Here is a 27764-nt window from a genome sequence, read left to right as displayed (position 1 = left end):
GCCCGGCGGTCGTGATTCAGTGCGCATGCGCCACGGCTGATCCGTAACTTCCAAATCCCGTCGCTAAATATCGCGCGATGTATATTTTTCCCTTCTGAGAAGACTATGGGCTTTTGACGCACTACGGTGTCTAGTGGAGGGAGGGAACTCCGAGAAGGGAATTTTGGAAGATTCTCAGAGGTTCTGGAACATGTTTCCGTTAAGTCCCTGGAAGACGATCTTAGGTGATTGTTGGCAGCTTTTCCCTGGGTGTCTGAGCGGTATGATAGTGTATGACAGTGGGACCCTGTTCTTCGGAGGGACTTAGGTTTAGAATGGGTTTTACACTTTTTAAAAAATGTTAGCTCTCCTATGCTCCTTTTCTTCAAAGGATAGCTTGAAAAGTTATGTGCGTTGTGCCTCATTAGCTTTGCATTCATTCTATTGTGAAAACATGGAAGATGAAATACTTAAAGACGCCCATCCATAGCGCCACTCCTCCAGTCAACCACTTTTTATCGTACATGCGCCATTCCTACTGGTGACAGCGACACCATGTTTATACAGCTCTGATCATGATTGTAAGTAAATCAGCATTTTCTGTGCCAATTTAAAACGTCCATAATATTACAAAGTGGCAAAAGGGGCCCCAAGGAGACTCAAAAACTGCACAAAACAAATGATAAAATTACTCTGCAGCTGAACATATCACTACTGTAGAGTTCCAGGTAGTTCCCTTCAATCCCAGTCTGTCAACCTGTGTTACTAAAGTTGTAATCAGCGAGTGTCTGTCAGCTGGAATTTACACAGCACCTACTGTGTGCCCAATAAGTATACGAGAAAAAGGAAAAAGAAACTGAGTTTTCACGGTTGTCCTAGAACTGATTAAAATCTTGGTGGAGAGAAACAGCCTGGCATTTCTCAGTGTCCCATTGTCAGCAAGATCATGGGATGAGGTGGCTTCGACCTATTGCCTTAACTTTTTAATGGCATATTTCCATTATAAGACACATCTTACATGTAGAGATGTATTGGACTGAGAAGAGCAGAAGATAGTAGCATCTCTTTTCACACTGTTTTATAATGATTTAGTTCCATGTCTGTCTCACCCATTTTGTAGTGAGTGTTTAGTCTTTGACCCTGTGGTAGGCATTCGTGTTCACTGAAGTACTGGCAGTCTCTGAACCATCAAATCAAAACATGATACCAAGTAGGAAGCTTGGAGATCATTAATTCCAGTCATCCTTGTGTGAACAAGAAAATTAAGGCTGGAGAGGTGACTTGCTGAAGACTAGAGAACTAGCAAAGCTGAGATCATAATCTAAGTAACCTGGCTCTGCATTCAGTGCTTCCCCAGCCATTTGCCATTACACTGTCCTGGGGGGTTTTGTTTGTTTGTTTGTTTTTTAAATTTTATCATCGTTTGAACTTTTTAAAAAACAGCTTGACTGCCCTTCTCCCCCAAACCTGGTGTCAGGTCCATGAGAACAAGAAATCTTGCTTTTAGTACCTATGCCAGGTTACTGTGGGTACTCCATATACATACATATATATATACATATATATATATATGTATATATATATATATATATTTTTACAGAGACAGAGAGAGAGAGTCAGAGAGAGGGATAGATAGAGACAGACAGACAGGAATGGAGAGAGATGGGAAGCATCAATCATTAGTTTTTTGTTGCGACACCTTAGTTGTTCATTGATTGCTTTCTCATATGTGCCTTGACTGAGGGGCTACAGCAGACCAAGTAACCCCTTACTCAAGCCAGCGACCTTGGGTCCAAGCTGGTGAGCTTTGCTCAAACCAGATGAGCCCGCGCTTAAGCTGACGACCTCAAGGTCTCACACCTGGGTCCTCCACATCCCAGTCCGATGCTCTTTCCACTGCGCCACCACCTGGTCAGGCCATAGATATTTCTTGAATTAAATGACTGACTTAACGAATGAATGAAGGCTCTTCCCATTGTCCCACTGTTAGAAAATTTATTTTCTTGGAGCCTACGTTTTAAGCTAATTTTTTATAATTTTTATTTTATTTATTCATTTTAGAGAGGAGAGAGAGAGGGAGAGAGAGACAGAGACAGGGGGGAGGAGCTGGAAGCATCGATTCCCGTATATGCCTTGACCAGGCAAGCCCAGGGTTTTGAACCGGCGACCTTAGCATTTCCAGGTCGACGCTTTATCCACTGCGCCACCACAGGTCAGGCATATTTTTTAAAGATTTTTTTGATTGATTGATTTCAGTGGGGAGGAGAGTGGGAAGCATCAACTCATATTTGCTTCTTGTATATGCCTTGACCTGGCAAGCCCAGGGTTTTTTTTTTTTTTTTTTTAGATTTTTTTATTTATTCATTTTTTTAGAGAGAGGAGACAGAGAGAGAAGGAGGGAGGAGCAGAAAGCATCAACTCCCATATGTGCCTTGACCGGGCAAGCCTGGGGTTTTGAACCAGAGACTTCAGCGTTCCAGGTCAATGCTTTTACCCACTGCACCTTGCAGGTCAGGCAAGCCCAGGGTTTTGAACCAGTGACCTCAGCATTCCAGGTCGTCGCTCTATCCACTGCACCACCACAGTCTGATTTGTTATTTTACAGTTGGATTAATTTCACCCTGAGCTGCCAGCCTTCATCAATGACAGCATTACTATCAGTAGACAGCTTTCCTAGAAAAAGATTTGAGGAAATAAAAATTATATCCTCTCGCCTGACCTGTGGTGGCGCAGTGGGATAAAGCATCAACCTGGAACACTGAGGTTGCCGGTTTGAAACCTTGGGCTTGTCAGGTCAAGGCACATATAGGAGTTGATGCTTCCTGCTCCTCCCCTTTCTCTCTCTCTCTCCCCCCCTCCCCCCTCTAAAAATCAATAAATTTAAAAAAATGATATCCTCTCAACTTGGATGAAAACTTGTGCATCACATAGGAACAAATAATTACAATATGACTTTTGAACTTAGACTACAAAATGGAAGGCAATGAAACTGATGTTAGAGTCCATTTATGGACTCTTGCTATATAATTATTATATATAATAAGGTCTATATACGACCTTATTTCACTAGAAATTCTTTTTATCAAAAAAATCCTACAGTCAACTTACCTGAGCCCATTCCCTTCTCACAAGCCACAGATCAGTGGTCCTCAACCTTTTTTGGGCCACGAACAGGCCTTTAGGGTGGGACGGATAAATGTATCACGTGGCCGAGACAAGCGTCAAGAGTGAGTCTTAGACGGATGTAACAGAGGGAATCTGGTCATTTTTAAAAAACGAAACATCGTTCAGACTTAAATATAAATAAAACGGAAATAATGTAAGTTATTTATTCTTTCTCTGCAGACCAGTACCAAATGGTCCACGGACCAGTACCGGTCCACGGACCAGGGGTTGGGCACCACTGCCATAGATGACTTCTCAGTGAGCAAGAATGGAAGCCCCTAAGCAGAAGTAGATAATCTAAAAAATGGTTGAAGATAGGCACAGGGTGGAGTAAGGGCATCCACTGCAATCTGAAAACAGTCCTCCCGTAGCCATCCATCCTCCTCCCCTCTGTCAACTTTCTCTGCTAGGAAACAGGCTTCTGCCACTGTCTTTACACTACACACACACACACACTCACACTCACACTCACTGACAGCTCTGAGCTGCCTGCCCTTTCCTTTTCTATGGAGGAATCAGTGAGTGATCAAAGGAGGAAAACTTGGAGTTTGGCTAAGCACTACCCCTATAAACTAGCCCAGAAATTAGATCACCAAAACTACTTTAAAAAAAATAGACATCCTAAGTTATATGATCTTTCTTTTAAAAAAATTTATTTTGATTGATTTTAGAGAAAGAGGAAAAGAGAGACACAGAGAGAAAAACATCGATCAGTTGTTCCACCCACCCATGCATTAATTGATTGATTCCTGTATATGCTCTGACCGGGGGATCAAACCCGCAACCCTAATGGTATTGCATGACACTCCAAAAGTTCTTGACCAGAATAGTCTCCACTACAATATCCTCTTGAGGAATGTTTACTAACAGATTAAAAACAATAGCCTCTATTTACAATACAATATCATGTGTCAACTGGTAAATATGAACGGAGTGCTGGAGTTGGAAAATCCTCACTTTGTAGATTGCTTCAGGCAAGAATTATGAATAGATACTAAATCTAGTGGGAATTTTTTGATGAGGAGTCAGATATTGCATGGCTTATAGCTTCTCCCCAGAGATGGTCTATTAGCAGCAAAAAAGAAAAAACAAATAAACAGTAATTACATAGTGTGGAAGTTGAGCAGCACCTTGACCCAAAATGAGCACAATCTATTTTATTAATGGGACTTCAAACATATCAATGTCATAAAAGACAAAGAAAGGCTGTTCCAGATTAAAGGATACTAAAGAGAACATAGGCCATAGGCGGTGGCTCAGGTAGAGTGTAGGCCCGGTGTATAGACATCCTGAGTTTGATTCCTGGTCAGGGCACACAGGAGAAGGAACCATCTGCTTCTCCCACCTTCCTCTCACCCCTTTCCCTCTTCCCTTCCTGCAGCTGGTGGCTCAGTTGGTTTGAGAGCATGGGCCCCAAGTGCTGATCGGTTGATCCCAGCAAGTCAGAATCAGGTCCTAAAAATAGCTCAGTTGATTTGAGCATTGGTCCCAGATGAGGTTGCCAGGTGGATCCTGCCCGGCAGGTGTGCATGCAGGAGTGTGCCTCACTAGCTCCCCTCCTCTCACCATAAACAAACAAATAAATAAATAATCAGTGATCCTAACTCAGATCCTATTTGGCAAGAAAAAACTGCTATAAAGCATATTAGTCAATTGATTAAAGTAGTATAACAATATTAAATTTACTGAAGTTGATAATGGTCTGTGGTTATGTAAGGAATATCCTTATTACTAGGGAATAACCACTGGAATATTTAGGGGTAAAGGGCTGTGATACATGTAAATTACCTTCAATGATTCAGAAAGAAAATATGTACATCTCTCTATCTATAATCTATCTAGAAAAGAGGGGGAAGCACAAACGATAAAGCAAATGGGGAAAATGCTATCAATTGGTGAATCTGGGTCAAGAGTATGTGGGTAGACTTTGCACTATTCTTTTAACTTTTTATTTTATTTTATTTATTTTTTACAGAGAGAGTGAGTCAGAGAGAGGGATAGACAGGGACAGACAGGAACAGAGAGATGAGAAGCATCAATCATTAGTTTTTCATTGCGTGTTGTGACTCCTTAGTTGTTCATTGATTGCTTTCTCATATGTGCCTTGACTGTGGGCCTTCAGCAGACCGAATAACCCCTTGCTGGAGCCAGCGACCGTGGGTTCAAGCTGGTGGGATTTTGCTCAAACCAAATGAGCCCACGCTCAAGCTTGTGACCTCGGGGTCTCAAACCTGGGTCCTCTGCATCCCAGTCCGACGCTCTATCCACTGTGCCACTGCCTGGTCAGGCTATTCTTTTAACTTAATTTCAAAATTAAATGCTAGTAAAGTGCAATAGTTCCCTACATTGGTGAAGAATCTCAATCTAGTTGCCTCTTTTTTTGTGTGGCAGAGACAGAGAGAGTCAGAGACAGGGACAGACAGACAGGAAGGGAGAGAGATGAGAGACATCAATTCTTTGTTGCAGTTCCTTAGTTGATCATTGATTGATTTCTCATATGTGCCTTGACTGGGGGGCTTCAGCAGAGCAGGTGACCCCTTGCTCAAGCCAGCGACCTTGGGCTCAAGCTGGTGAGCTTTGCTCAAACCAGATGAGCCTATGCTCAAGCTGACAAGCTCAGGGTCTCGAACCTGGGTCCTCCTCATCCCAGTCCAACACTCTATCCACTGCGCCAATGCCTGGTCAGGCTCTAGCTACCTCTTAATTACCTTTGTTGTGTGTCCAGCACTGTACTGGGCCCCCTAGAGGGCTGTAAATGATGTTTCTCCTCTTAGGAAGCTTGATGTCCATTAAGGAGTGAAGTCCCTCAAACAGAAAGCAGATTATAAAAGTTCTACTAGGAAGGTCAAAAATGGAGATGAGATCAGGATAGGTAGATGGGAGTGAAGAAAGGCTTCAAGGAGAAAGTAAGGCCTTAGCCTCAAAGGCAAATTTAAATCACTAGAGGATATTTCAGACAAAGTCTACAAATTATTTGTGTGACTCAGGGAGAAGCCCTTGCAGAGACTGAGTGTACTAGAAGGGAGACTGGGTATCCAGAAGTACTGGAAAATGGAGTTGAGTAGTCGTCAAGATGGGGCTAGTCTCTGAGTTCCTCAAAAGCAGCGTCTTACCAGATCTCATGCAAAATATCCCCCACAGCATAGGGCACTGGGCCAAACCCATGGGAGATGTTCAATACTGTATACCCTTACTGTTTGATTAAGGAAAATAATTTGATTAAGCTCTAAACCAGGGGTCCCCAAACTATGGCCTGTGGGCTGCATGCGGCCCCCTGAGGCCATTTATCTGGCCCCCGCCGCACTTCCGGAAGGGGCACCTCTTTCATTGGTGGTCAGTGAGAGGAGCATAGTTCCCATTGAAATACTGGTCAGTTTGTTGATTTAAATTTACTTGTTCTTTATTTTAAATATTGTATTTGTTCCCGTTTTGTTTTTTTACTTTAAAATAAGATATGTGCAGTGTGCATAGGGATTTGTTCATAGTTTTTTTTATAGTCCGGCCCTCCAACGGTCTGAGGGACAGTGAACTGGTCCCCTGTGTAAAAAGTTTGGGGTCCCCTGCCCTAAACGGATATAAGGAGTTTGTCCCCAGTCTTATATGTAACAGATATACATATAGTTGCTTATAGGTATTGAGCCCAGAGAAGAGACTTTCTAAAGCTCAAGCCAAACAAGCTGAGGTAGTGGAGGACTTGAATGGACACTGATGGAAGGTAGGCCTAGGTGAGAAACTACTGTGAGGCACTACTGTTCAAATGCACAACTCTTTGAAGGAGTACCCAGATTTTAAAAGAACGACCTGACCAGTGGTGGTGCGGTGGATAGAGGGTCAACCTGGGACGCTGAGGTCCCAGGTTCAAAACCCCAAAGTCTCTGGCTTGAGCATGGGCTCGCTGGCTTGAGCATGGGGTCATCAACATGATCCCATGGTCGCTGGCTCGGCTGGAGCCCAGTGGACAAGGCACAGATGAGAAGCAATCATAAACAACTAAAGTGCCACAACTACAAGTTGGTACTTGTCCTCCCTCTCCCTTCCTGTCTATCTCTCTCACAAAAAAATACATACATACATACATACATAAAATAAAGGCCTTTCAAGAAAGCTGTCCTTTCAATAAGGGATGAATCTTCTGAAGTGGGGCGTTTCAGAAAGGGAGAAAAGGCTTAACCTCAGAGCTTAAACAGGAGCCCTGGGTGTTGGGCCTTTGTGAGGCTATTAGAGTCTTCTTCCTAGAAGTAGACAGCATTCTCACCAGCTCAGCGCCCTGCCCCGAGCAGCTCTCCTCCACACAGCTGGCCCCTGCCATCTATGCATTAGCAAAGCTGTGTTGCAATTTTAACCAAGCCCCGCCCCCCACCCTCAGCCCACCCAACTTGCATGAAAACTTCAGCCATTTGTCTCCCTTTCTGCGTTCTTTGGCCCATCCAGTCGCTTCTAACACCTTCAGAGTGTTGATGCATCAACAAGCACTGAAATGCACTAGAGGTGGGGCGAGCCAACCGCGGCCTGCAGGCCCGATCCAGCCCCATGGCCTGTATTTGTATGCCCCTCCTGCTATGCATCTTTTTTACTTTTTTAATGTTGAAGTGAAACTAATGTGTGGATGTCAATTTCAGTGTCCGGAAATGAAGTTTTACTGGCGCAGTCACACTCATCCTTTTACATACTATCATCTATGCTTTCGGGCTTCAGTGGGAGTTGAATGGTTGCAGAGACCATATGGCCTGCAAAGCCTAAAACACTTCTCAGCTGGCCTTTTACAGAAAAAAGTTTGCTGACCCCTGGTCTAGAGCAATGATTCTCAACATGGGGCTGTTTTGCCCTTCAGGAGACATTTGTCACTGTCCGGAGACATTTTTGGTTGTCATGTCTGGAGGAGGGATGGGGTGATACAGACATCTAGGGTACGGATGCAGTTCAACATACTACAGTGCACAGTTCTCTGCAACAAATAATCTGTCCTCAAATGTCGGTAGTGCTGAGTTTTAAAAACGACAGATTAGAGGAACCTAAGATATTTCTAGTAAAAGGGAAAATGCATCCTTAATAAAGGGTACTGTTTAAGGAACATCCAGATCTTTCATTGACATGAGCTTATATAGCATGATCATCCTGCCAGGGAGTTACTGATATTCTCTTTTTACAGGGAATTTTTTTTTTTTTTTTTTTTTTTACAGGGAACTTTTTAAAACACAATTTGCCCACAGCGCACACGTCTGGCAAAGGTTTCTGGCTCCAGAGACTGTATTTTTCCACACCTCAGTGCCTGCCGCTACTCAGTGACGTCACAGGCTATTGTTGTGTCAGGCGCTGCCCCCTAGTGTACAACCTGTGCAGACGCAGGACATTGTCATTTCCTTCAGGCCTGGGTACCAATAGGATACAGACCACTTTCCTGACCCCAGCGTCTGACAATTTGGGAAACGAAGCCAAGGAAAGCAAACCTCACCTCGATCACAAGCAGATTTATGAAAACTGACCACTCTCCCTCTTGCCCAGTTTAATGCTGTGGCAACGGGGCGAGGACAGGAGCTTCCCTCCCTGGTAGGCCCAGGACACAAAATACTACTTGCTATCTTTAGAATGCCTTTTGAGTTGTAAAGAACGGTCATATCCATACATTTTCGGGATGTTTACACCACAGGATTAAATGAGAGGAGGATCTTGTTTTGTAGGATCTGGCAGTCCACTTCATCTATCATCCCAGATGATAGTCAGCTCAGCAGGTCGGTTCGATCTATGCTAATGAAGGGAAAGTAGTATCTTGTCCACCCCAATCCTTCCCCACCGTGGGAAATTCAAATTCAGACGGAGGAAGGAAGGGGCACCGCAGCCCACATAGGGAGAATGCACATGGGCTGATGGTGCCTCCCGGAGCCCCTCAAAGCGTCTACTCCGAAGGCAGCCATGCACTCCTAAGACATTCCATGGTGGGCCACATCACCTAATGGTTTAAGATCAATTCACACAGCCACTGAGCATTTCTTTGAATTTTATTGAAAACTGACATGGATATTAGAAAGGTATCGAGCTAAACAGTGCTGGTTTTGGGATGTCTCTGCTGATGAATGAAAGCCCCAGAGAGGGGTAGTGACTGGTCACACCTCTGAGCAGAAAGAATAAAGGAGAGGAAAAGAAAAACACACACAGAGTCTGAAAAACATGCAGAGGCTCTCTCAAGAGACACTGGCTAGTGGGATGGCAACGGTTGTAGGGATATACGGGAGTGAGCACACTCGCATGGTATTTTGATGCAAGTTAACCCAATGGATTCAAGGCAGATTTATCAACATTAAAGCTCTCCGGCCAGATCCCAAGTTGAACAGATTTCTCTCTCAGAACACCAACTAGCCTTGGAAAGGTGAAGGAATTAATTTTGCTCTCACTAAGTTTAAATCCCTCCCGTGTTTTCTTTCTCCACTGAGTATTAGTGGCTCCATTTCCCCCCTTGCTTGGGGCCTGCAGAAGGTCTGTGAATGCCGGAGAAGATTCAAATGTCGCTTGACTTTCTCTTCCATATTTAGAAATGGCTAATAGTTGCTGTAGACAGTCAACCTCTTGAACCAGAGAATTTGTATTTAAAAAGAAAATAAAAACTCAAACGAAAACTTGTGCACAGCACTGCCACACCCACAGCTGAGGTCTCCTGCCCCAGTCACTTACACTTGGGTGAGTCGTCCTGCAGTTAGTTGTCTCTCTGAGGTTACACTTGGTCCATTCTCCAGCTCTGACGGCTCTTTTCCTGCCTTGTTACGTTAGGACAAGACACTTCCATTTAAAATACCATGTAAGCCAGGAGAGAGCTTCTTGCCTGGACACAGGGACACATGAACACTTGCTGAGTGTGTGGTGTGTGTGTGTGTGTGTGTGTGCACGCACGTAAGTGCACACAGTTTGGGGAGACAGGGAATTGGTTGGTTTCTGGTTTGAGACAATGTGGAGCCCTAACTCTTCTATAATGGCAGTCTTCTCCTTTAGACTTAGTGCAGCTGCTGAAGACAAGATTAAAAAAAGCTGGAGAGGGAGAGAGAAAAGAGAAAGAAAACATGAAATTAGCCAAGGAAAAAGGACATTCAAAGTAAGACAGGGCAAGGGCAGGGGGCAGTGTGAGGCAGAACAGATTATACTGGCAGAAGACAGGTTAGAAGTGGGGTCACCGATGGACTATCACCACTCGGAAATCTGCTGAGAGATTTTAAGAACACCACACACTGGTTTCAAGTTTCTTGTTTTAATTCAAAACAAACACATATTAACAGCCACAAGGGAATGCCAGATGATTAAAACAGGAAACAAAAACAAAAGTGATTTGCACTACCCCTAGGAAAAGCCAACTTCTTGGCTTAAGAGAAATGGTGTGTGTGTGTGTGTGTGTGTGTGTGTACACATGGGGATGTTTCAGGAAAACCATTCCATTCCAGTCTGGAAAAATAAAAGCGTGGACCATTTCTAATGACTGGTTTTGTTTCACCAAAAGTAAACAGAGTAGTTAATGTAGTATTTTTTTTAAATGGCAAAAAAATTGTACTCATTAGAACACCTTTTCACTGAAGGGGGAAAAAACTTTCTGTCCTCAGTGAGAAAACTACCATTAATAGCACCCCAATAAATTTAACACAATAAAAAAAACTACCCAATAAAATAACTTTAATTCTTTTCATAGAGTTAATTGACTTTCTAAAGGTTTTATGCTTGTTTACCAAACTTTCTTTTTTTGTTTGTTTGTTTTTTGCATTTTTTCCAAAGCTGGAAACTGGGGCGCAGTCAGACAGACTCCCGCATGTGCCTGACCGGGATCCACCCGGCATGCCCACCAGGGGGCGATGCTCTGTTGCATCCAGAGCCATTCTAGCACCTGAGGCAGAGGCCACAGAGCCATCCTCAGCACCTGGGCCATCCCTGCTCCAATGGAGCCCTGGCTGCGGGAGGGGAAGAAAGAGACAGAGAGGAAGGAAAGGGGGAGGGGTGGAGAAGCAGATGGGCGCTTCTCCTGTGTGCCCTGGCCGGGAATCGAACCTGGGACTCCTGCACGCCAGGCCTACGCTCTACCACTGAGCCAACCGGCCAGGGCCTCCAAACTTTCTTGATGGTAAGCATTGTCCAGGGCACCTGTTCAACATATGCATGTGTGGGAGACTGCAAGCTGGCAAAGCCCTCTCAGTTTAAGGCTTAAGCTAAAGGCTAAGCTCTTTCCCCACAACTCCATATTGGCTATGAAGCTGAGTATTTATACTTGTCCCATCCCCCCACCTACTTGTTTAAGTTGCTAGAGGCAACTTACATGCCCTTCCTCTCACCCTTTGTTTGTTCTGATGTAGGTTGATTTCAGTTATGCATGGTGGGGGGATTCCTGTTTACGCCTTAAATGGATTCCTGTTTACGCCTCAGATGTGTGACTTTGTATGGGAGACTTCCTTATTTGCATGTGGCTCTGCACTATGTAATAAAGCTGACCCGGGGCTTTGTTTGGCTCTTGCAAGCTTCCTGCCTTGCAAAGAGACCTCCCGATCCCATCCGAGTTTATTTCTTCATTCCGCAACATTCTCACTGAGGACATGGACAATTACTAGCCGCGCTGGTCCACCGCATGCGTGCCTGGGCTGACCAGCTAACAGGTGCTGGTGACCCTACTGTCAGCAGAAGCACTCCGTTCACGAGCTGGTCTGGAGTCTTCGACTTTGCCCACACCTACCCACCCATCCCTTGGATGTTCTTCTATGGGAAAAAAACCCTCAAAGGCCTTCTGATACTATTCTCTGAGCATCAAAGACCTTGTCTCCGGCAACATATATGAACAGACTGAATCCTTTTGTGAAATGGATCGGGAGTCACAAGCCACTGAGTTTGGCCTGGCTTCTGCCACGAAACAGGACTGGGACCTCTGGCAAGTCCCTTCACTTTTCTGGGCTTCAATTTTTTTCTTACAAAAAGGGTGGGTCATGGCTGTCTTATGGACCAAAATTTCTCCCTTAATGCAAAATTCCTGCCTAGTCTCTGAAATTCTCTCAAAGACTGCTTGGTTCTAAAACTTTTGAAGTTTTCAGAGCTCCTCAAGTACTTAATCTGTAAACAAATGTGAATGAAGGGGCTCAATTTGTGATGCAAATAATTACCCGGGGGATGGAGACCAGTCCTTTGTTTTAAGTCAGGGATGCGTGAGAAGCAGCTGTGAAACTGGACAAGGAAACATCAAAGCTGCAAATCAGATGCCTTTTCCCAGAAGACTTGACAGCCCTAATTTAGCATCTCTCTGAGTTACTGGCCAAGTGTCTAGATTATTTTTTTTTAAAACCCCAAAACTGCTAAGCACTGGTTTTCCTAAAATAACCCAATCTGAGACAAGGGTCTTTCCAGAAACTAGTGTAACCTTTGGCGGCAACCCCTTCGTCCTTGTCTCTGGCCACTACTAGCAAATCAACAACTACCAACAAGAAAAGATAGTATGCATGTTTGCTTTTATTGTTTCTACTATTTGCTTTCTATTTTTATCTATTGTTAAAGAGAGGACAACCCCTCTGCCCATTCTTAGCACTTCAAAAAGGCCTGAATGTTTAGCACAGCCTTCCTAGACTGTGTTTTGGAAAAAAAAAAGTAACAACCACCAAAAAAAAGGTAACGACTTCCTGGTCAGTGCCAGTGACACCAGGAGGCAGAACTCAAAAGAAGTGGTGGGACTTGAAGTACATGGCAGGGGCAGAAGACCCAGCTTCCTGGCGCCCCGAAGGAAAGCTGTCAGTTAAAAAGGAACTTTGGCTTAAAAGGCTAAATGGAGTCCAGTCCAGCTGTAGCGGGGAATACTATTCAGTACACAGCCATGGGTTACTGCAAAGGAAGGGCAGAGAAAGGGCGTGTTAGCCACAGATGATCGCCAGCTCACCTCCAGCTCTCACTATCTCACTGGCCCAACACCAAAGACCATTGGGCATGACAATGGAGCGCTCTATACCTCAGACGGTTTCCCAAAGTCATTGTCAGGTGGCCACCATTATCGATACAAGGATGAAATATTTATAAAATATTAAATAGTTAGACTGGAGATAAAGTTAGGGACCTTCCGAGGAATAACACCTCTTTCTTCTCCAGTTAATAGTGTCACCTCTTCATATGGGGAGGAGGACACGTGTAAAATACAAGTTAAAACTCATTATCACATTCACCAAATAAATAGACCAGAAGAGTCATCGAACCAAAACTGAAAACACTGATTCTTTGACCACTCAGTTTGGCAGTTTATGACACGGGATTATCATACCTGGTCCTGGCCCTGCCTTTTGAGGATGGTGTGGAGCCCGGAGGGAGATTACAGAGGAGGATGCCTCCGAGAATTTCTTAAGCCCATCATTCCAGACACTAGGCTGGTAATATACGTAGTAATATTCAGGTTTATTTCCCCTTCTGCAGGTGTGGGGTGCCCAGAATTATAGAGACAGGAAATCCATGCTATTGTCTTCAGCAGTTGTGTTGTCTGGGAGGGACTTGGTGGAGATAAATTTATTCTGGATTTTTAACACAGCTTAAAGACAGTTACTTTGAATGAATCAAAATTGGAAAGGGCTGGGCTGAGAGGCCAAAAGGAAAAGGCACCAAAAGATCTCCTTCTGGAGGTCTCTGAGAAGGCACTGTGGCTCTGTTAGGAGGTGGAGGGCAACTAGTGAAGAAGGGGGAAAGACTTGTTGACTGGTGCCCAGACAGCCACGGTAGATGCAGATACCTCAGGGAAGCAATCAGCTGTCAGAGCTCGAACAGGGCCGCTGGTGGTGCAGAGTAGCAGATGAGCCCCTGAACATGGTACCGTCTGGGAAAGATGGAGACGGGGAGTGGCTAGCTAGGGACCCTGGGAGGGAAAGTGAGACGCACGGTGCATCATCTCTAAGCCGCATGACTGCTGGCTTCTTGACCGGAGTCCAGACACCATTCTCAGACTCTCGGGCTTCTACAAACTTTGGCAGGAAGAGAGGGGAGGGCACAGGTTGTGTGCCCTCAGTCGTGTCAAGGGGTAATTAAATAAAGGGAGGCTCAGCTCTGTTGTGCAGGAAAAGGGCGTCTACAGGAAGCCCAAACTGAAAATAAAAGGAGAAGTTGGGTTAATGAATGGATGGATTAATATTAGAAAAGGTTAGAAGAAAACTGTCATGATGACTAATGGGTAAATTAGAATATATAGGTAGCTATGTCAGGTGGTCTTAAGGTCCTATATTGCATTGGTTGCTGGGAACATGCTTTCTTGCTCATACACCCACACACACCTCTGAGGGGCAGCAGTAGTGGTATTAGATAGCAAACTAATTATCAACAATCTCAAAGATACTTTCCCTCTCTTCTTAATTACTAGGTCCTGACTAAGGCCCCTAATCTTGTGTAGGAATACCTCCAGCAAATGTCCAGGTGGTGTCAGGTCACTGGAGTGATTGCCTTAGGGAAAGCAGGGGAGGTTGAGCTTTGTCACCTCAGGCAACCTTTGGAACAGTGCCAGACAGCTACGCAGGCACCCTGGGGCAAAAGCAGTCCTAATCAGCTAAGAGGTACCCCCGGGCGAGAGTTTTTAGAGAAGCCTCTGGTTCAGACAACAGTTCCCTGAAAACTTGAACTACAGAAATCCATTATCAGGGCATATCCACACAGCACTCTGACCTTTCTTTCCCTTAAACTTCTGGCAACACAAACAGGACAAGTAGTATCCATCCCCATCTGACGTAGGAGGAGACTGAGGGACACGGGGAAATAAACGGTCTTCCCAGATCACAAAGAAAAAGACACCGCCAGATTTACAGCCTGAACCCCTGGGCTGTTGAATCATACCACAGTGTCCTGGAGGACGCTTGGCCACGGAGCGAAGGCCCTGTTTTTTACCTGAAGAATACATTTATCTCATTAAATAAAGACTATTAGATATTTGGGAGGGATAGTTAAAAGCATATGCATATGTGAGTGCGTTTGTATAGTCACTTCCTCAGAGTGAATACGTTCTTACACCTACGCACACACGCATGTGGACACATGGAAATTTATACTATGAATTAGGAGTTCTACATTCTTGTTCCAGTTCTGCCACCAACTCACTATGTATCCTTGGTTAAGTCTCTTAAATTCCTCCCTTCTCCACTTACTCTTGTCAACTAAAGATTATTTCTTCCCTATCTCATAGGACTGTTGTAAGGCGAAAATGAGATACAGTGGTACCTTGAGATACAAACAGACCAACATATGAATTTTTAAGATACGAGCTGCGACTCGGTCCGTATTTTTGTTTGCGATCCGAGCAAAATTCCAAGATACGAGTCGTGATTTAGGAAGCTGCCGCTAGTTGGTGCGTTGGCGCACAGGTCCAGTATTGGCAGTTTGATATACGAGTTGACTGACTTACGAGTTCGGTTACAGAACAAATTAAATTCATATCTCAAGGTACCACAGTATATGGAAAAGCACTTTGAAAACTATTTAGAATGTCATATGAATGCTCATCTCTTATTTTATTCTTTGTCTACTGCCTAGAGAAAGGACTGCAACAGCCTCTGTTCTGGGCTTCACAGGAGGACTGACGTATTTTGCTACATGTGCACTTGTGCACTCCTCCATTTACTGTGCGCTGCCCAAGTGTCAGGGGCCCGTAACCATTGAGCTATAGTATCTGTAACTGTGTACGGGTCACAGAAGAATTATCTCTCTTACCGTTTCAGGCACACAATAGTGCCTCAAGCAACTTCAAGACCAGTGAGGAACGGTGAGCCTCACTCCAGTTAATGAGAGGTGGCCTTTGTGATCCCCCCCATGAATGAGGGCCTTGGGGAGGGGACAGTTTGCCTTTCCTGCTTTTGGATCCCAGGGAGCCAAGACCTCTCCTCTATTTGCTTTGGAACTGCTCTTGTGGTCCTCTGGGGAGAAGCCTGCCAGCAAAACCCAAACTACTAGAGTTGAGGTTGGCTGTTCCCGCAGTTTGTCAATTTGCCTTTCACTTATCAAGTAAGGTTTAAATTATAGTTTTTCCAGAATTCACTTTAGTAAGGGCCACTAACAATGATTTACTCAGGGAAAGCTGAACCAGATCATGTCAGACCACATTAACTCAGTTTCATCAACTGAAATCTAACTTACTAAAATTGATCTCTTCTACTCTCCTCATGGAAAATGGAGAAACAAAGAAGATACACGTGAGCTGAGCTTCTACGGGTGTCGGATACTTTGCAAGGCACTGGGACCACAGAAGAGGACAGACGCTCTAGGAAGTGGCACTCTTCCTGAGTGGGACTCTGCTGTGTAATTCCAGTCAACTAATAGGGCTCTAAAGACTTGCCTTTGAGCTAGACAATAAATCTTTTCATTGTTCTTTTATGGTTGTTTCTTTTGGCCCAATTTCATGAGCCTTATGTTTTGGAAGCCTCTATGGACTTCCTCTTTGGGACTTGCTTGAAAATAGGATGTTTCGCCAGCTGCCCAAAGTCTCCAATGTAATAGCTGTAGCCATTGGTTTGGTGGTGAACAGCAGGCTCTCTATTTAAATCATAACTACATTGGTGAGTAGGGAGAAGCCCTCTCAATATTTTATATTCTCTGATCCAAACAAAACAAATGCAAAGGCATTTATGAGACAATTGGAGTATTCTGAACACTGACTAGGAATTTTATGTTAATGATTTGTTAATTTTGTAGGTATGATAATGGTGGCATTGTGATTATGTTTTTGTTGTTTGTTTTAAGAATCATTATCTCTCAAAGACCCGTGTTAATGTATTTACAGATGAAATAATGGGGGTTTTGCTTTATAATAACCCAGCAGGTTTGGGGAAATAGGTGAAACAGGATTGGCCTGTGTTGACAGTGGTTGGGGGCTGGGTTGTGGGTACCGGGGCTGCACTGTGCTATCCTCTCTTTGCATCTGTTCCTGTTTAAAGGTTTCTATGGTAAAGTTAAAAAAAAAAAACAGTAATAAGCTTAGCCCTGGCCGGATGCTCAGTCGTTAGAGCCTTGTCTGAAAACACAGAGGTTGCTGGTTTGATCCATGGTCAGGGCACATACAGGAACAGATGTTCCTGTCTCTCTCTCCCTCCCTTCCTCTCTCTAAAAAAATCCATAAAAGAAATATTTAAAAACATTTAAAAATAAGTAAATAGGCCCTGGCCTGTTTGCTCAGTGGATCAAGCATTGGCCAGGCACACAGATGTCCTGGGTTTGATCCCCGGTTCTCCTTTCACGGGAGAAGTGACCATCTCACTTAAAACAATAAAAATAAATAAATAAAATTTAAAAAATAGCAATATGCTTAATTGTGTAAGTTAAACATATTTATGTTCCCAGTCTACTACCTGAGTCTGGTAGAACAGCTACAAGGTGCTTAATCATTGCTATAATCAACCTATAAATTATGTGATGCCAGGGACTGCTTTCTTTTCTTCTGTAGCCCTCAGGAACCCATCCTACCAAAGGTAGGTGTTTATGAAGCTGGTACCTGTAGAATTAAATGTAAGGAGCTCTCTATAATATCTGAAAGCTCTTCAGGTTCTTCTGCTTTCATTATGGATTGGAGGGATTACATAGCCAAAGGGAATTTGAGAATTTGAATAGTTCTGGTAAGAAATAGCCACCAGGGGGAAACAGAGGAACAAGTTCTGTTTAGCTTGGAACTATCTGAAACCTAGGAGTCCATGCCACTGTGGGAATTGCAGGACAGGGCTGCTGAACCCAACAGTCGCCCTCCTCACTACTGTTTAGTTTATTTTGAAAGTAATGATTAAGGCTCTTTAAGAAAAAAAATGGCCAGACTGACCAGGCGGTGGTGCAGTGAATAGAGTGTAGCACTGGGTCGCAGAGGACCCAAGTTTGAAACCCCGAGGTCACTAGCTTGAGCGTGGGCTCACCAGCTTGAGTGCAGAGGTCACTACCTTGAGTGTGGGATCACAGACATGACCCCATGGTCACTGGCTTGAGCCCAAAAGTCGCTGGCTTGATCCCAAACTGGCTTGAGTAAGGGGTCACTCGCTGTGCTGTAGACCCCCAGTCAAGGCACACATGAGAAAGCAATCAATGAACAACTAAGGAGCTGCAACAAAGAACTGATGTTTCTCATCTCCCTCCCTTCCTGTCTGTCTGTCCCTATCTGTCCCTTTCTCTGACTCTGTCTCTGTCAAAAGAATAAAAAAAAGGAAAGAAAGAAAGAAAAAAAGAAGAGAGGAAGAAAGAAAGAAAGAGCCAGAACTGAGCCTCCAATATTGATCCACCGATGCTACCCAGCTGTTCCAGCAGCAGACATCTGAAAATACCCCGTTTTTAATCAGGCAGCAAACATTCCACATGTATGCTTAAAATCACACCAGACTATTTCTCAATATTCTAAGTCACAAGAGGAAACCAGCTAGGACAACAAAGCAGCTTCTTTTAGGATTAGATATGTGTGTTGAGGGGGTTGGGATTTGGGGAGATGTGTTCTAGAAGCCACTGCCAGTTCTATTTAGAGTTAATAAAGCTTACCGGGACCCTGGGTCTCATGCAGCATGCAGCAAACAGCAGAGTTAACTGTAAAACAGTAAGATCTGATGAAGGTGGAGTGAGCTTGAGGAGAAACCAAATATTATGAGTTCACACAAACAATGAAGAGTTAGAGGTCAAAGGAGATATTAGGGGGAATAAGAAGGGAAGAGGGGAGGGTGGGCTGGTAGGGATCCCGATACACAGGTCCTCTTTCTTAACCTCTTTAAGGGCAGCCAAAGGAAATTCTCAGTATGTGACAACTACATCCAACCACCATCTCTCAAGAGAAAATGCCACTATCACTTCTACCCTCCTACCCCGTCACCACCATCATCACTATGGGACCAGAGTGACACAGGTCTCATGATAGGTCTTACAGAAATCAGCTAACTTTGAAAGGAATTATAGTAGAATCCCAGGCCTGGGGCCACTTACGCATCTGGAAGTATGAAACAGAACAGTCTGTTTTGTCAGGCTCTTATTGCTAATTTGAGGTGCCACATGCCAGTAAGGTTGTCACCCACTCAGAATTGGAAAAGGGTACTGTCACCAACCCCAAATACTCCTGGAGACTGGAAAGATGATCTTCTGACTGGGGTTGGGGAAGGGAATCAAGTCATCTGAAGCAACTGGGAGCAAACCTGGTCTGGGAGAAACTTCCACTGACATCAAAGTCGAGAATATTTAGTTTAGTGTCTGTCAGTGGGGTCTGAACAGCGAATTTTCTAATTCCTGCAAGCAGGTTGTGAAACTAGCCCAGGGGCTGAGTAAATAAAACCGCAGGGCTATGAAGGCAGCAGGTTAGAGCTGGAAGACAAATTTAGACTTTTCTGATCTTAAAAATAGGAATCCATTCCTGCTGGCTCAGCTAACACACCATGAGAGATCAGTTAATACACAGTGTTTCCAAAGGGCCTTTTTTTTTTCCTGATGGCTAGTTCCAAATAATACCAGAAAGAGTGAATTAGTGAATCTGACATAGTTTTATGGTTCAGTAACATAAATATCTAGACTACTTGGTGAAAAAGTTCAAATTATACTTTTGAATAAAGAATAATGGGATTGCAAAACTGAGTGCCTTCAAATATAAAATATTTTAATACTGTACAAAAGTCACTGTTTCATTCCTAATTGATAAAGCCAGGCACAGGGGAAAAGACATTTCCTGCTTCTGGCAAATATTCAATAGTTGAGTCAGGAACAAGTGGCTAAGAACAGAGTGCAGTACTGACCATGGACATCTTTCAGATCCTCAGGCCCCTTTAGTAAGGACATTGCCTACCACTCCTTCGGAGGGCTTCCCGAGTCACCGCACAGACAACTACAGAGCACAAAGGACCAAGGGGTTCTGTCCTGCTGTTGGAGAGGTCCCGTGAGAAATGCTTCTCTCTTCTCTGATTCTGGGATGAGGAATGGGTTGGGTCCGGATAACTGGCCCACGCGGTAACCACGAACCCACGCTCTCCTGCCTTACCAAATACCAGGGGGAAGAGAGATTGTAAAATCACTCCCCCGGTTGCGGATGGAGCACCTGGAGTGCACCAGCAGCTGAGGGCTTCCCACCAGGTTCCCCGTACCCCCGGCTGGGAACAGCGGCAGTCAAGAGGATAGACAGCAAAGGGTGAGGAGTCCAAACTGGGCTACAGCTGTCAGCAGCAGCAGCTGGGCCTGCTGCCAGCAGCTAGTGAGAACTGAAGCGGAGAGTGGCTCAGCGGCACGGAGAGGCAGGCGCCGCAGGTGGGGAGCAGCGGGCAGGCCGGGAAGCCCAGCGGGCAGGTGGGGAGTAGCGGCCAAGCCGGGAAGCCCCGCGGGCTCCAGCCACTCAGGGAGACAGCGCGCCCAGAGGCTTCTGCACTTCTCTCTCCCACTGTCCTTTTTGTTCATCTCTTTCTTATAACTTTGCAGCTCTCATCGTTTGCGCCCCTCGTCTTTCTACCCTCTCACATTCCTTTTGCTTTCTATTTCACGTTCCTTCCTTTCCTGTCCTTCCCTTCCCTCTCCTTCTGCAGGAGTTTGCAGGACTTCATTAAGCAGGCTCAACAGAGGGCTGGGCCTCCAGGGTCTACCCTCAGTTCCCGAAGTTCAGGAAACCTGAAGGTCCCACGGGGACACTGAATCCAGTGACAGGTCCCCAAAGCGGGCCAGTGGCCCCCAGCCACCTCTGCTCACCACCCCGCAGCCCCGCAGCCTCCAGGCCGTGCCCTGAGGGGGTAAGCGGGGGGGGGGGGGGGGGGCAGAAGGAAGCCCCACCCAGCGCAGCCTCCCACTTACTTTTTCTTCTCTTTGTCCCTTTTCAGAGTCTGGGAGCCTCCAGCCTGGGAGCCCTGGGACTGAAGCAGCTCAGCCGCTGCCTTTCTCTGTTTGAAAGCGTTCATTTCATCATCCAGGGTTTTCTTCTTATCCTCCAGCTTCTTCTTTTCGTCCTGGTGCAGCTTCTTCAGACGGTCAAACTTCTCGTGCAGCTGGTAAGAAAGCACGGAGTTTGGGGGGAGTGCCCCGTGGGCAGCTCCCAGCCCAGCCGAGCCCAGGGGACAGGGGACTGGCAAGGTTGCGTCCCTGCAGGGCTCCAGGACCTTAGGCGACATTTCTGCCAGAGAGCTATGATGGCACCGTGTTCTCGATAGTCCCCTTCTGCCTTTTTACCTCAAAGTTTCTGCTCCTGAATATGGTCAGGGAACCATGCATTCTGCTTAACCAAATATTCTATTTCAAAGAGTTACCAGACATGGTTAGTAATAATATCAGTGATAATAGTATAGCATTTATTGAGTGTTTACTGTAGGCCAGGCGCTGACTTTTATAAGCACTTTATATGTATACTGCTCACAAAAATCAGGGGATATTTTATCGCTTCATATTCATTTTGAAATATCCCCTAATTTTTGTGAGTATATGAAGTCATTTAATTGTCACAACACTCCTATGAGGTAGATTCTGTTATTATCCATATTTTATGGGGAAACAGAAGGTGAGAGAAGTTAAAGAATTTGCCCAACCAGGGTCCACCCATTCTGTAGAGGGTTATACAATGGGATCCCCCTACAAGTTAGAGGTCCCTGCCGTTTCTGGTCCCCTCCAATCTGGGAGAGGCACCATGGACCACAGAGCTAACTTCAGCAATGCCAAACCTGGTCAAAGGAAGTACTTGTTCTTGGACATGAAAAGAGAATTTTTAAAGTTTTAAAAAATGGAATGAGTGTGGAGACCTCAGCCTTGACTAAGGGAGGCTTAGTACCCAGCCCTGAATGGGGCCAGAGACCAGCAGGAATGTCTTGGACTGTCATTGTGGAAGTGGATGCAGAGGACCAGGTGGTGACAAAGTGGAATGTGACCAACTGTCCGGAACAGCAAGAGCAGACCAAGCATCATTTTACTTCTTTTGAGGCTTCAGGAGACAATTTAGTAATCTGCAGCGCTTGTAGCATACCGTGAAGCGGGCCAGGTCTCTGGATCCTAGAGGTATTTGGGGCCGCCACTTAGGGGTGGTGAAGGACAGACTTGCAGGGTAAGCCAGTTTTTTCTGGTCCCTCGGGGTAGGGTGGTGGAGGCACTACTTATCAGCTGCTTTCCCCTGGCTTTGTCCTTTGGCTTTTCATTCATTTCTGTTTGAGATCCCCTTACCTCTCCTCTTAAAAGTACCAGGTGACATTTTTGTTTTGAAATGTGAAACTGAAAAAAAAAAAAATCAATACCCTTGTCCTGAGCTTTGGAGAGTCACAGCGGATTACGGGGAAGGACACTTGGGAAGTAACGGAGTGCCTCCCTTCATCATGGCTTTCGAGGCCCAGAGGGGTGGAAGCGGTTGTTGAAGCGGTCGGAGCTGGAGCTGAGGGCGTGTAATGTGTTAGCAGTGAGGGAGCTGCTAGGGGCACCCGGACGCAGGGTAGAGGACTGACTGCACTCTGTCAGGCACGGCTTACGTAGAAAACCCCAGAGGGACTGTCAAGCCTTAGTTTAAAAACTTGCTAGAGCTGCCCAGATGTTTCTTTAATGCCACCATGAAATGGAACAGAATATTCAAATGACTAGGGAAATGCCCCAGCTGTTATTGCTTTAGACTTCAACAAGGTACCCAGGACTGCCTTGCACCATCTTTCGCCATAGCCATCAGAGCAGTTGGGATGTGGCCCAACAGCCAAGACAGTCATCAACCGTCCCTTCTCAGCTGCGAACTCCCAGGAAGAGAGAAAAGAATCAGTTCGCACCTGACCTCAAGGGGCTGCGTGAGGTCTTGACTCGAGCAGTGCTGCCCGGCAGAACTTTCTGTGGCGATGGAAATGTTCTACCGTGCTGTCCAATATGACAGCCACGAGGCACATGAGAATTAAGCATTTGAAATGTAGCTAATGTGACTGAGGAACTGAGTTTTAAAGTTTATTTAATTTTAGTTAATTTCAATTTAAATAGCCACATGTAGCTAGCGGCTACTATATGGATAGCGCTACTCTAGAGAATTGAGTAATGTGAACTGAGAAAACATCCCAGCCTTAGGGAATGAAGGATCAAGAAGACACAGATGTCGCCCAGCTTCTTCTGTGGCAGCCGCAGCGGGGCTACAGATTCTGTGCCCCATTCCTGCCTGGAGGCTGCAAGACTCTGGCTGGCTGTGCTTTTGGGGCAGAAGCCCCGGCCTTGTCCAAGCTCAGCTTCCTTTCCCTTCTCGCCAAACACATAGGCTCATATTTACCTCTTTCTCTGCCTCTTTAAGTTCAGCTTCTTTCTCCTTGACTCTTTGGACAAACATCTGTCTCATCTCTTCTTCTTTTTTCTGGAGCTCTCCTAGGAACTCATTCCTTTTGGCCTCATACGTCTCCTGTAAACTGTGAACATGGTCAGGTTAATTCCCCTGCCTTTGGAATGGCTCCTATTTGATAAAAACTGGCCCCAAGAATCCTCCCTTCCCCAGTTTTGGGAGAGGTGTAAAAACAGAACCACAAAGCTGTAGGCAGCTGGGCTGGCATGTGACAGCAGAATTACAGGGCTGTTTGAGGCTGACGGGTGAACTGGAGAGGTACTAGAACTAGGAATGACTTAGAACATCTGCTTCTATATTCCCATTTTATAGGTGAAGAAACAGGCCCAGAGAGGTTAGACAACTTGGTCAAGACCACACAGCTAGTTAGAGGCACAGCTGGGACCAGAAGCTGGTTCTTTTGTCTTTTATTCTGGGCCTTCCCACTCCACTCTGCTGCTAGGTTCTGGCTCTGAAACTGACCACATTTGTGAACCATTGCAATAAACAGTTGATGAGACTCCACCATGTGCTAGGCACAAGACTCAGTGACACTAATGCTGGTCACTCAATATCTAGAGCCAATAGCCTCTGTACCCGCCACTCAGGAACTCAGTCTAATGGGAGATGCCTATGCTAAGTCTTGCTGCTGCCAGCCTGGACTTAGTTTTAAAGAAATAGGAGCCTTGGCTGGTTGGCTTAGTAGACAGAGCACCAGATTGGTGTATGAACTTCCTAGGTTTGATCCCCAGTCGGGGCACACGTGAGAAACGACCATCTGCTTCTCTTCCCCTCCTTCTACCCCTTCTCTCTCTTTTCCCCTAGCAGCCAGTGGCTTGGCTGATCTGAGCATCAGCCCCAGATGGGGGTTGCTGGGAGGATCCTTGTCAGGGTACATGAAATAATCTACCTCCCTCCCTCTGACTTAAAAATAATTAATTAATTGATTTAAAAAGATAAATAAGAAGTATTCTGGTAAAAAAAGAGGAGGAAATATCCTCCAAAGAGAGCAGCATGTTATAAGGCACATGTGGACAGAGACTGGAATACTCGGGAGCCAGACCCAGTCTGACGGAGCTACAGAGTATGCCGTGTGCTGCGGAGTGGTGAGGGCTACAGAGTCAGCCGTGTGCTGCGGGGTGGTGAGGGCTACAGAGTCAGCCGTGTGCTGCGGGGTGGTGAGGGCTAGAGTCAGCCGTGTGCTGCGGGGTGGTGAGGGCTACAGTCTGCCGTGTGCTGCGGGGTGGTGAGGGCTACAGTCTGCCCTGTGCTGCGGAGTGGTGAGGGCTACAGTCTGCCGTGTGCTGCGGAGTGGTGAGGGCTACAGAGTCTGCCCTGTGCTGCGGAGTGGTGAGGGCTACAGTCTGCCCTGTGCTGCGGAGTGGTGAGAGCTACAGTCTGCCCTGTGCTGCGGAGTGGTGAGGGCTACAGAGTCGGCCGTGTGCTGCGGGGTGGTGAGGGCTACAGTCTTCCCTGTGCTGCGGGGTGGTGAGAGCTACAGAGTCAGCCGTGTGCTGCGGGGTGGTGAGAGCTACAGTCTGCCGTGTGCTGCGGGGTGGTGAGAGCTACAGTCTGCCGTGTGCTGCGGGGTGGTGAGAGCTACAGTCTGCCGTGTGCTGCGGGGTGGTGAGAGCTACAGTCTGCCGTGTGCTGCGGGGTGGTGAGAGCTACAGTCTGCCGTGTGCTGCGGGGTGGTGAGAGCTACAGAGTCAGCCGTGTGCTGCGGGGTGGTGAGAGCTACAGTCTGCCGTGTGCTGCGGGGTGGTGAGAGCTACAGAGTCAGCCGTGTGCTGCGGGGTGGTGAGGGCTACAGTCTGCCGTGTGCTGCGGGGTGGTGAGGGCTACAGTCTGCCGTGTGCTGCGGGGTGGTGAGGGCTACAGAGTCGGCCGTGTGCTGCGGGGTGGTGAGGGCTACAGAGTCGGCCGTGTGCTGCGGGGTGGTGAGGGCTACAGTCTGCCCTGTGCTGCGGGGTGGTGAGGGCTACAGTCTGCCGTGTGCTGCGGAGTGGTGAGGGCTACAGAGTCTGCCGTGTGCTGCGGGGTGGTGACGGCTACAGTCTGCCGTGTGCTGCGGGGTGGTGAGAGCTACAGTCTGCCGCGTGCTGCGGGGTGGTGAGAGCTACAGTCTGCCGTGTGCTGCGGGGTGGTGAGAGCTACAGTCTACAGTCTGCCGTGTGCTGCGGGGTGGTGAGAGCTACAGTCTGCCGTGTGCTGCGGGGTGGTGAGAGCTACAGAGTCAGCCGTGTGCTGCGGGGTGGTGAGAGCTACAGTCTACAGTCTGCCGTGTGCTGCGGGGTGGTGAGAGCTACAGTCTGCCGTGTGCTGCGGGGTGGTGAGGGCTACAGTCTGCCGTGTGCTGCGGGGTGGTGAGGGCTACAGTCTACAGTCTGCCGTGTGCTGCGGGGTGGTGAGAGCTACAGTCTGCCGTGTGCTGCGGGGTGGTGAGGGCTACAGTCTGCCGTGTGCTGCGGGGTGGTGAGGGCTACAGTCTACAGTCTGCCGTGTGCTGCGGGGTGGTGAGAGCTACAGTCTGCCGTGTGCTGCGGGGTGGTGAGGGCTACAGTCTGCCGTGTGCTGCGGGGTGGTGAGGGCTACAGTCTGCCGTGTGCTGCGGGGTGGTGAGGGCTACAGTCTGCCGTGTGCTGCGGGGTGGTGAGGGCTACAGTCTGCCGTGTGCTGCGGGGTGGTGAGGGCTACAGTCTGCCGTGTGCTGCGGGGTGGTGAGGGCTACAGTCTGCCGTGTGCTGCGGGGTGGTGAGGGCTACAGTCTGCCCTGTGCTGCGGGGTGGTGAGGGCTACAGAGTCAGCCGTGTGCTGCGGGGTGGTGAGGGCTACAGTCTGCCCTGTGCTGCGGAGTGGTGAGAGCTACAGTCTGCCCTGTGCTGCGGAGTGGTGAGGGCTACAGTCTGCCGTGTGCTGCGGAGTGGTGAGAGCTACAGAGTCAGCCGTGTGCTGCGGGGTGGTGAAGGCTACAGAGTCTGCCGTGTGCTGCGGGGTGGTGAGGGCTACAGTCTGCCCTGTGCTGCGGAGTGGTGAGGGCTACAGTCTGCCGTGTGCTGCGGGGTGGTGAGAGCTACAGTCTGCCGTGTGCTGCGGGGTGGTGAGAGCTACAGTCTGCCGTGTGCTGCGGGGTGGTGAGAGCTACAGTCTGCCGTGTGCTGCGGGGTGGTGAGAGCTACAGAGTCAGCCGTGTGCTGCGGGGTGGTGAGGGCTACAGTCTGCCGTGTGCTGCGGGGTGGTGAGGGCTACAGAGTCGGCCGTGTGCTGCGGGGTGGTGAGGGCTACAGTCTGCCCTGTGCTGCGGAGTGGTGAGGGCTACAGTCTGCCATGTGCTGCGGGGTGGTGAGGGCTACAGAGTCTGCCCTGTGCTGCGGGGTGGTGAGGGCTACAGTCTGCCCTGTGCTGCGGAGTGGTGAGGGCTACAGTCTGCCGTGTGCTGCGGAGTGGTGAGGGCTACAGTCTGCCCTGTGCTGCGGAATGGTGAGAGCTACAGAGTTGGCCGTGTGCTGCGGGGTGGTGAGGGCTACAGTCTGCCCTGTGCTGCGGAGTGGTGAGAGCTACAGAGTCGGCCGTGTGCTGCGGGGTGGTGAGGGCTACAGAGTCTGCCGTGTGCTGCGGGGTGGTGAGGGCTACAGTCTGCCCTGTGCTGCAGAGTGGTGAGGGCTACAGTCTGCCGTGTGCTGCGGGGTGGTGAGGGCTACAGTCTGCCCTGTGCTGCGGAGTGGTGAGAGCTACAGTCTGCCCTGTGCTGCGGAGTGGTGAGGGCTACAGAGTCTGCCGTGTGCTGCGGAGTGGTGAGGGCTACAGAGTCTGCCGTGTGCTGCGGAGTGGTGAGGGCTACAGAGTCAGCCGTGTGCTGCGGAGTGGTGAGGGCTAGAGTCAGCCGTGTGCTGCGGGGTGGTGAGGGCTACAGTCTGCCGTGTGCTGCGGGGTGGTGAGGGCTACAGTCTGCCCTGTGCTGCGGAGTGGTGAGGGCTACAGTCTGCCGTGTGCTGCGGAGTGGTGAGGGCTACAGAGTCTGCCCTGTGCTGCGGAGTGGTGAGGGCTACAGTCTGCCCTGTGCTGCGGAGTGGTGAGAGCTACAGTCTGCCCTGTGCTGCGGAGTGGTGAGGGCTACAGAGTCGGCCGTGTGCTGCGGGGTGGTGAGGGCTACAGTCTTCCCTGTGCTGCGGGGTGGTGAGAGCTACAGAGTCAGCCGTGTGCTGCGGGGTGGTGAGAGCTACAGTCTGCCGTGTGCTGCGGGGTGGTGAGAGCTACAGTCTGCCGTGTGCTGCGGGGTGGTGAGAGCTACAGTCTGCCGTGTGCTGCGGGGTGGTGAGAGCTACAGTCTGCCGTGTGCTGCGGGGTGGTGAGAGCTACAGTCTGCCGTGTGCTGCGGGGTGGTGAGAGCTACAGTCTGCCGTGTGCTGCGGGGTGGTGAGAG

General features: G+C 47.7%; 1 protein-coding gene across 4 annotated transcripts in view; it reads right to left on the bottom strand.

Annotated features, from left to right (window-relative positions):
• Positions 1–9122: 9122 nt before the first annotated feature.
• SEPTIN6 (septin 6) overlaps positions 9123–27764 on the bottom strand; it is an 80757-nt gene continuing 62115 nt past the window's right edge. The window contains exons 8-11 of one of the 4 annotated variants that reach the window (XM_066249697.1): positions 23297–23429; positions 20881–21071; positions 18610–18654; positions 9123–10161 (exon numbers count right to left, since the gene is read on the bottom strand). In XM_066249697.1, coding sequence (XP_066105794.1) covers positions 18651–18654; positions 20881–21071; positions 23297–23429 — 328 coding nt within the window. In that variant the 3' untranslated portion in view covers positions 9123–10161; positions 18610–18650. Of the gene's footprint in view, positions 10162–12585; positions 12970–18609; positions 18655–19904; positions 20079–20880; positions 21072–23296; positions 23430–27764 lie in introns of those variants that run through there. The other 3 variants (XM_066249696.1, XM_066249695.1, XM_066249693.1) reach the window with 3 other exon arrangements.

Source organism: Saccopteryx bilineata, chromosome X (assembly GCF_036850765.1).
Source record: "Saccopteryx bilineata isolate mSacBil1 chromosome X, mSacBil1_pri_phased_curated, whole genome shotgun sequence".
In the NCBI taxonomy this organism is placed as follows: Eukaryota; Metazoa; Chordata; class Mammalia; order Chiroptera; family Emballonuridae; genus Saccopteryx; species Saccopteryx bilineata.
The sequence above is the reverse complement of the archived record's forward strand: the minus strand, read 5'-3'. Positions and strand labels throughout refer to the sequence as shown.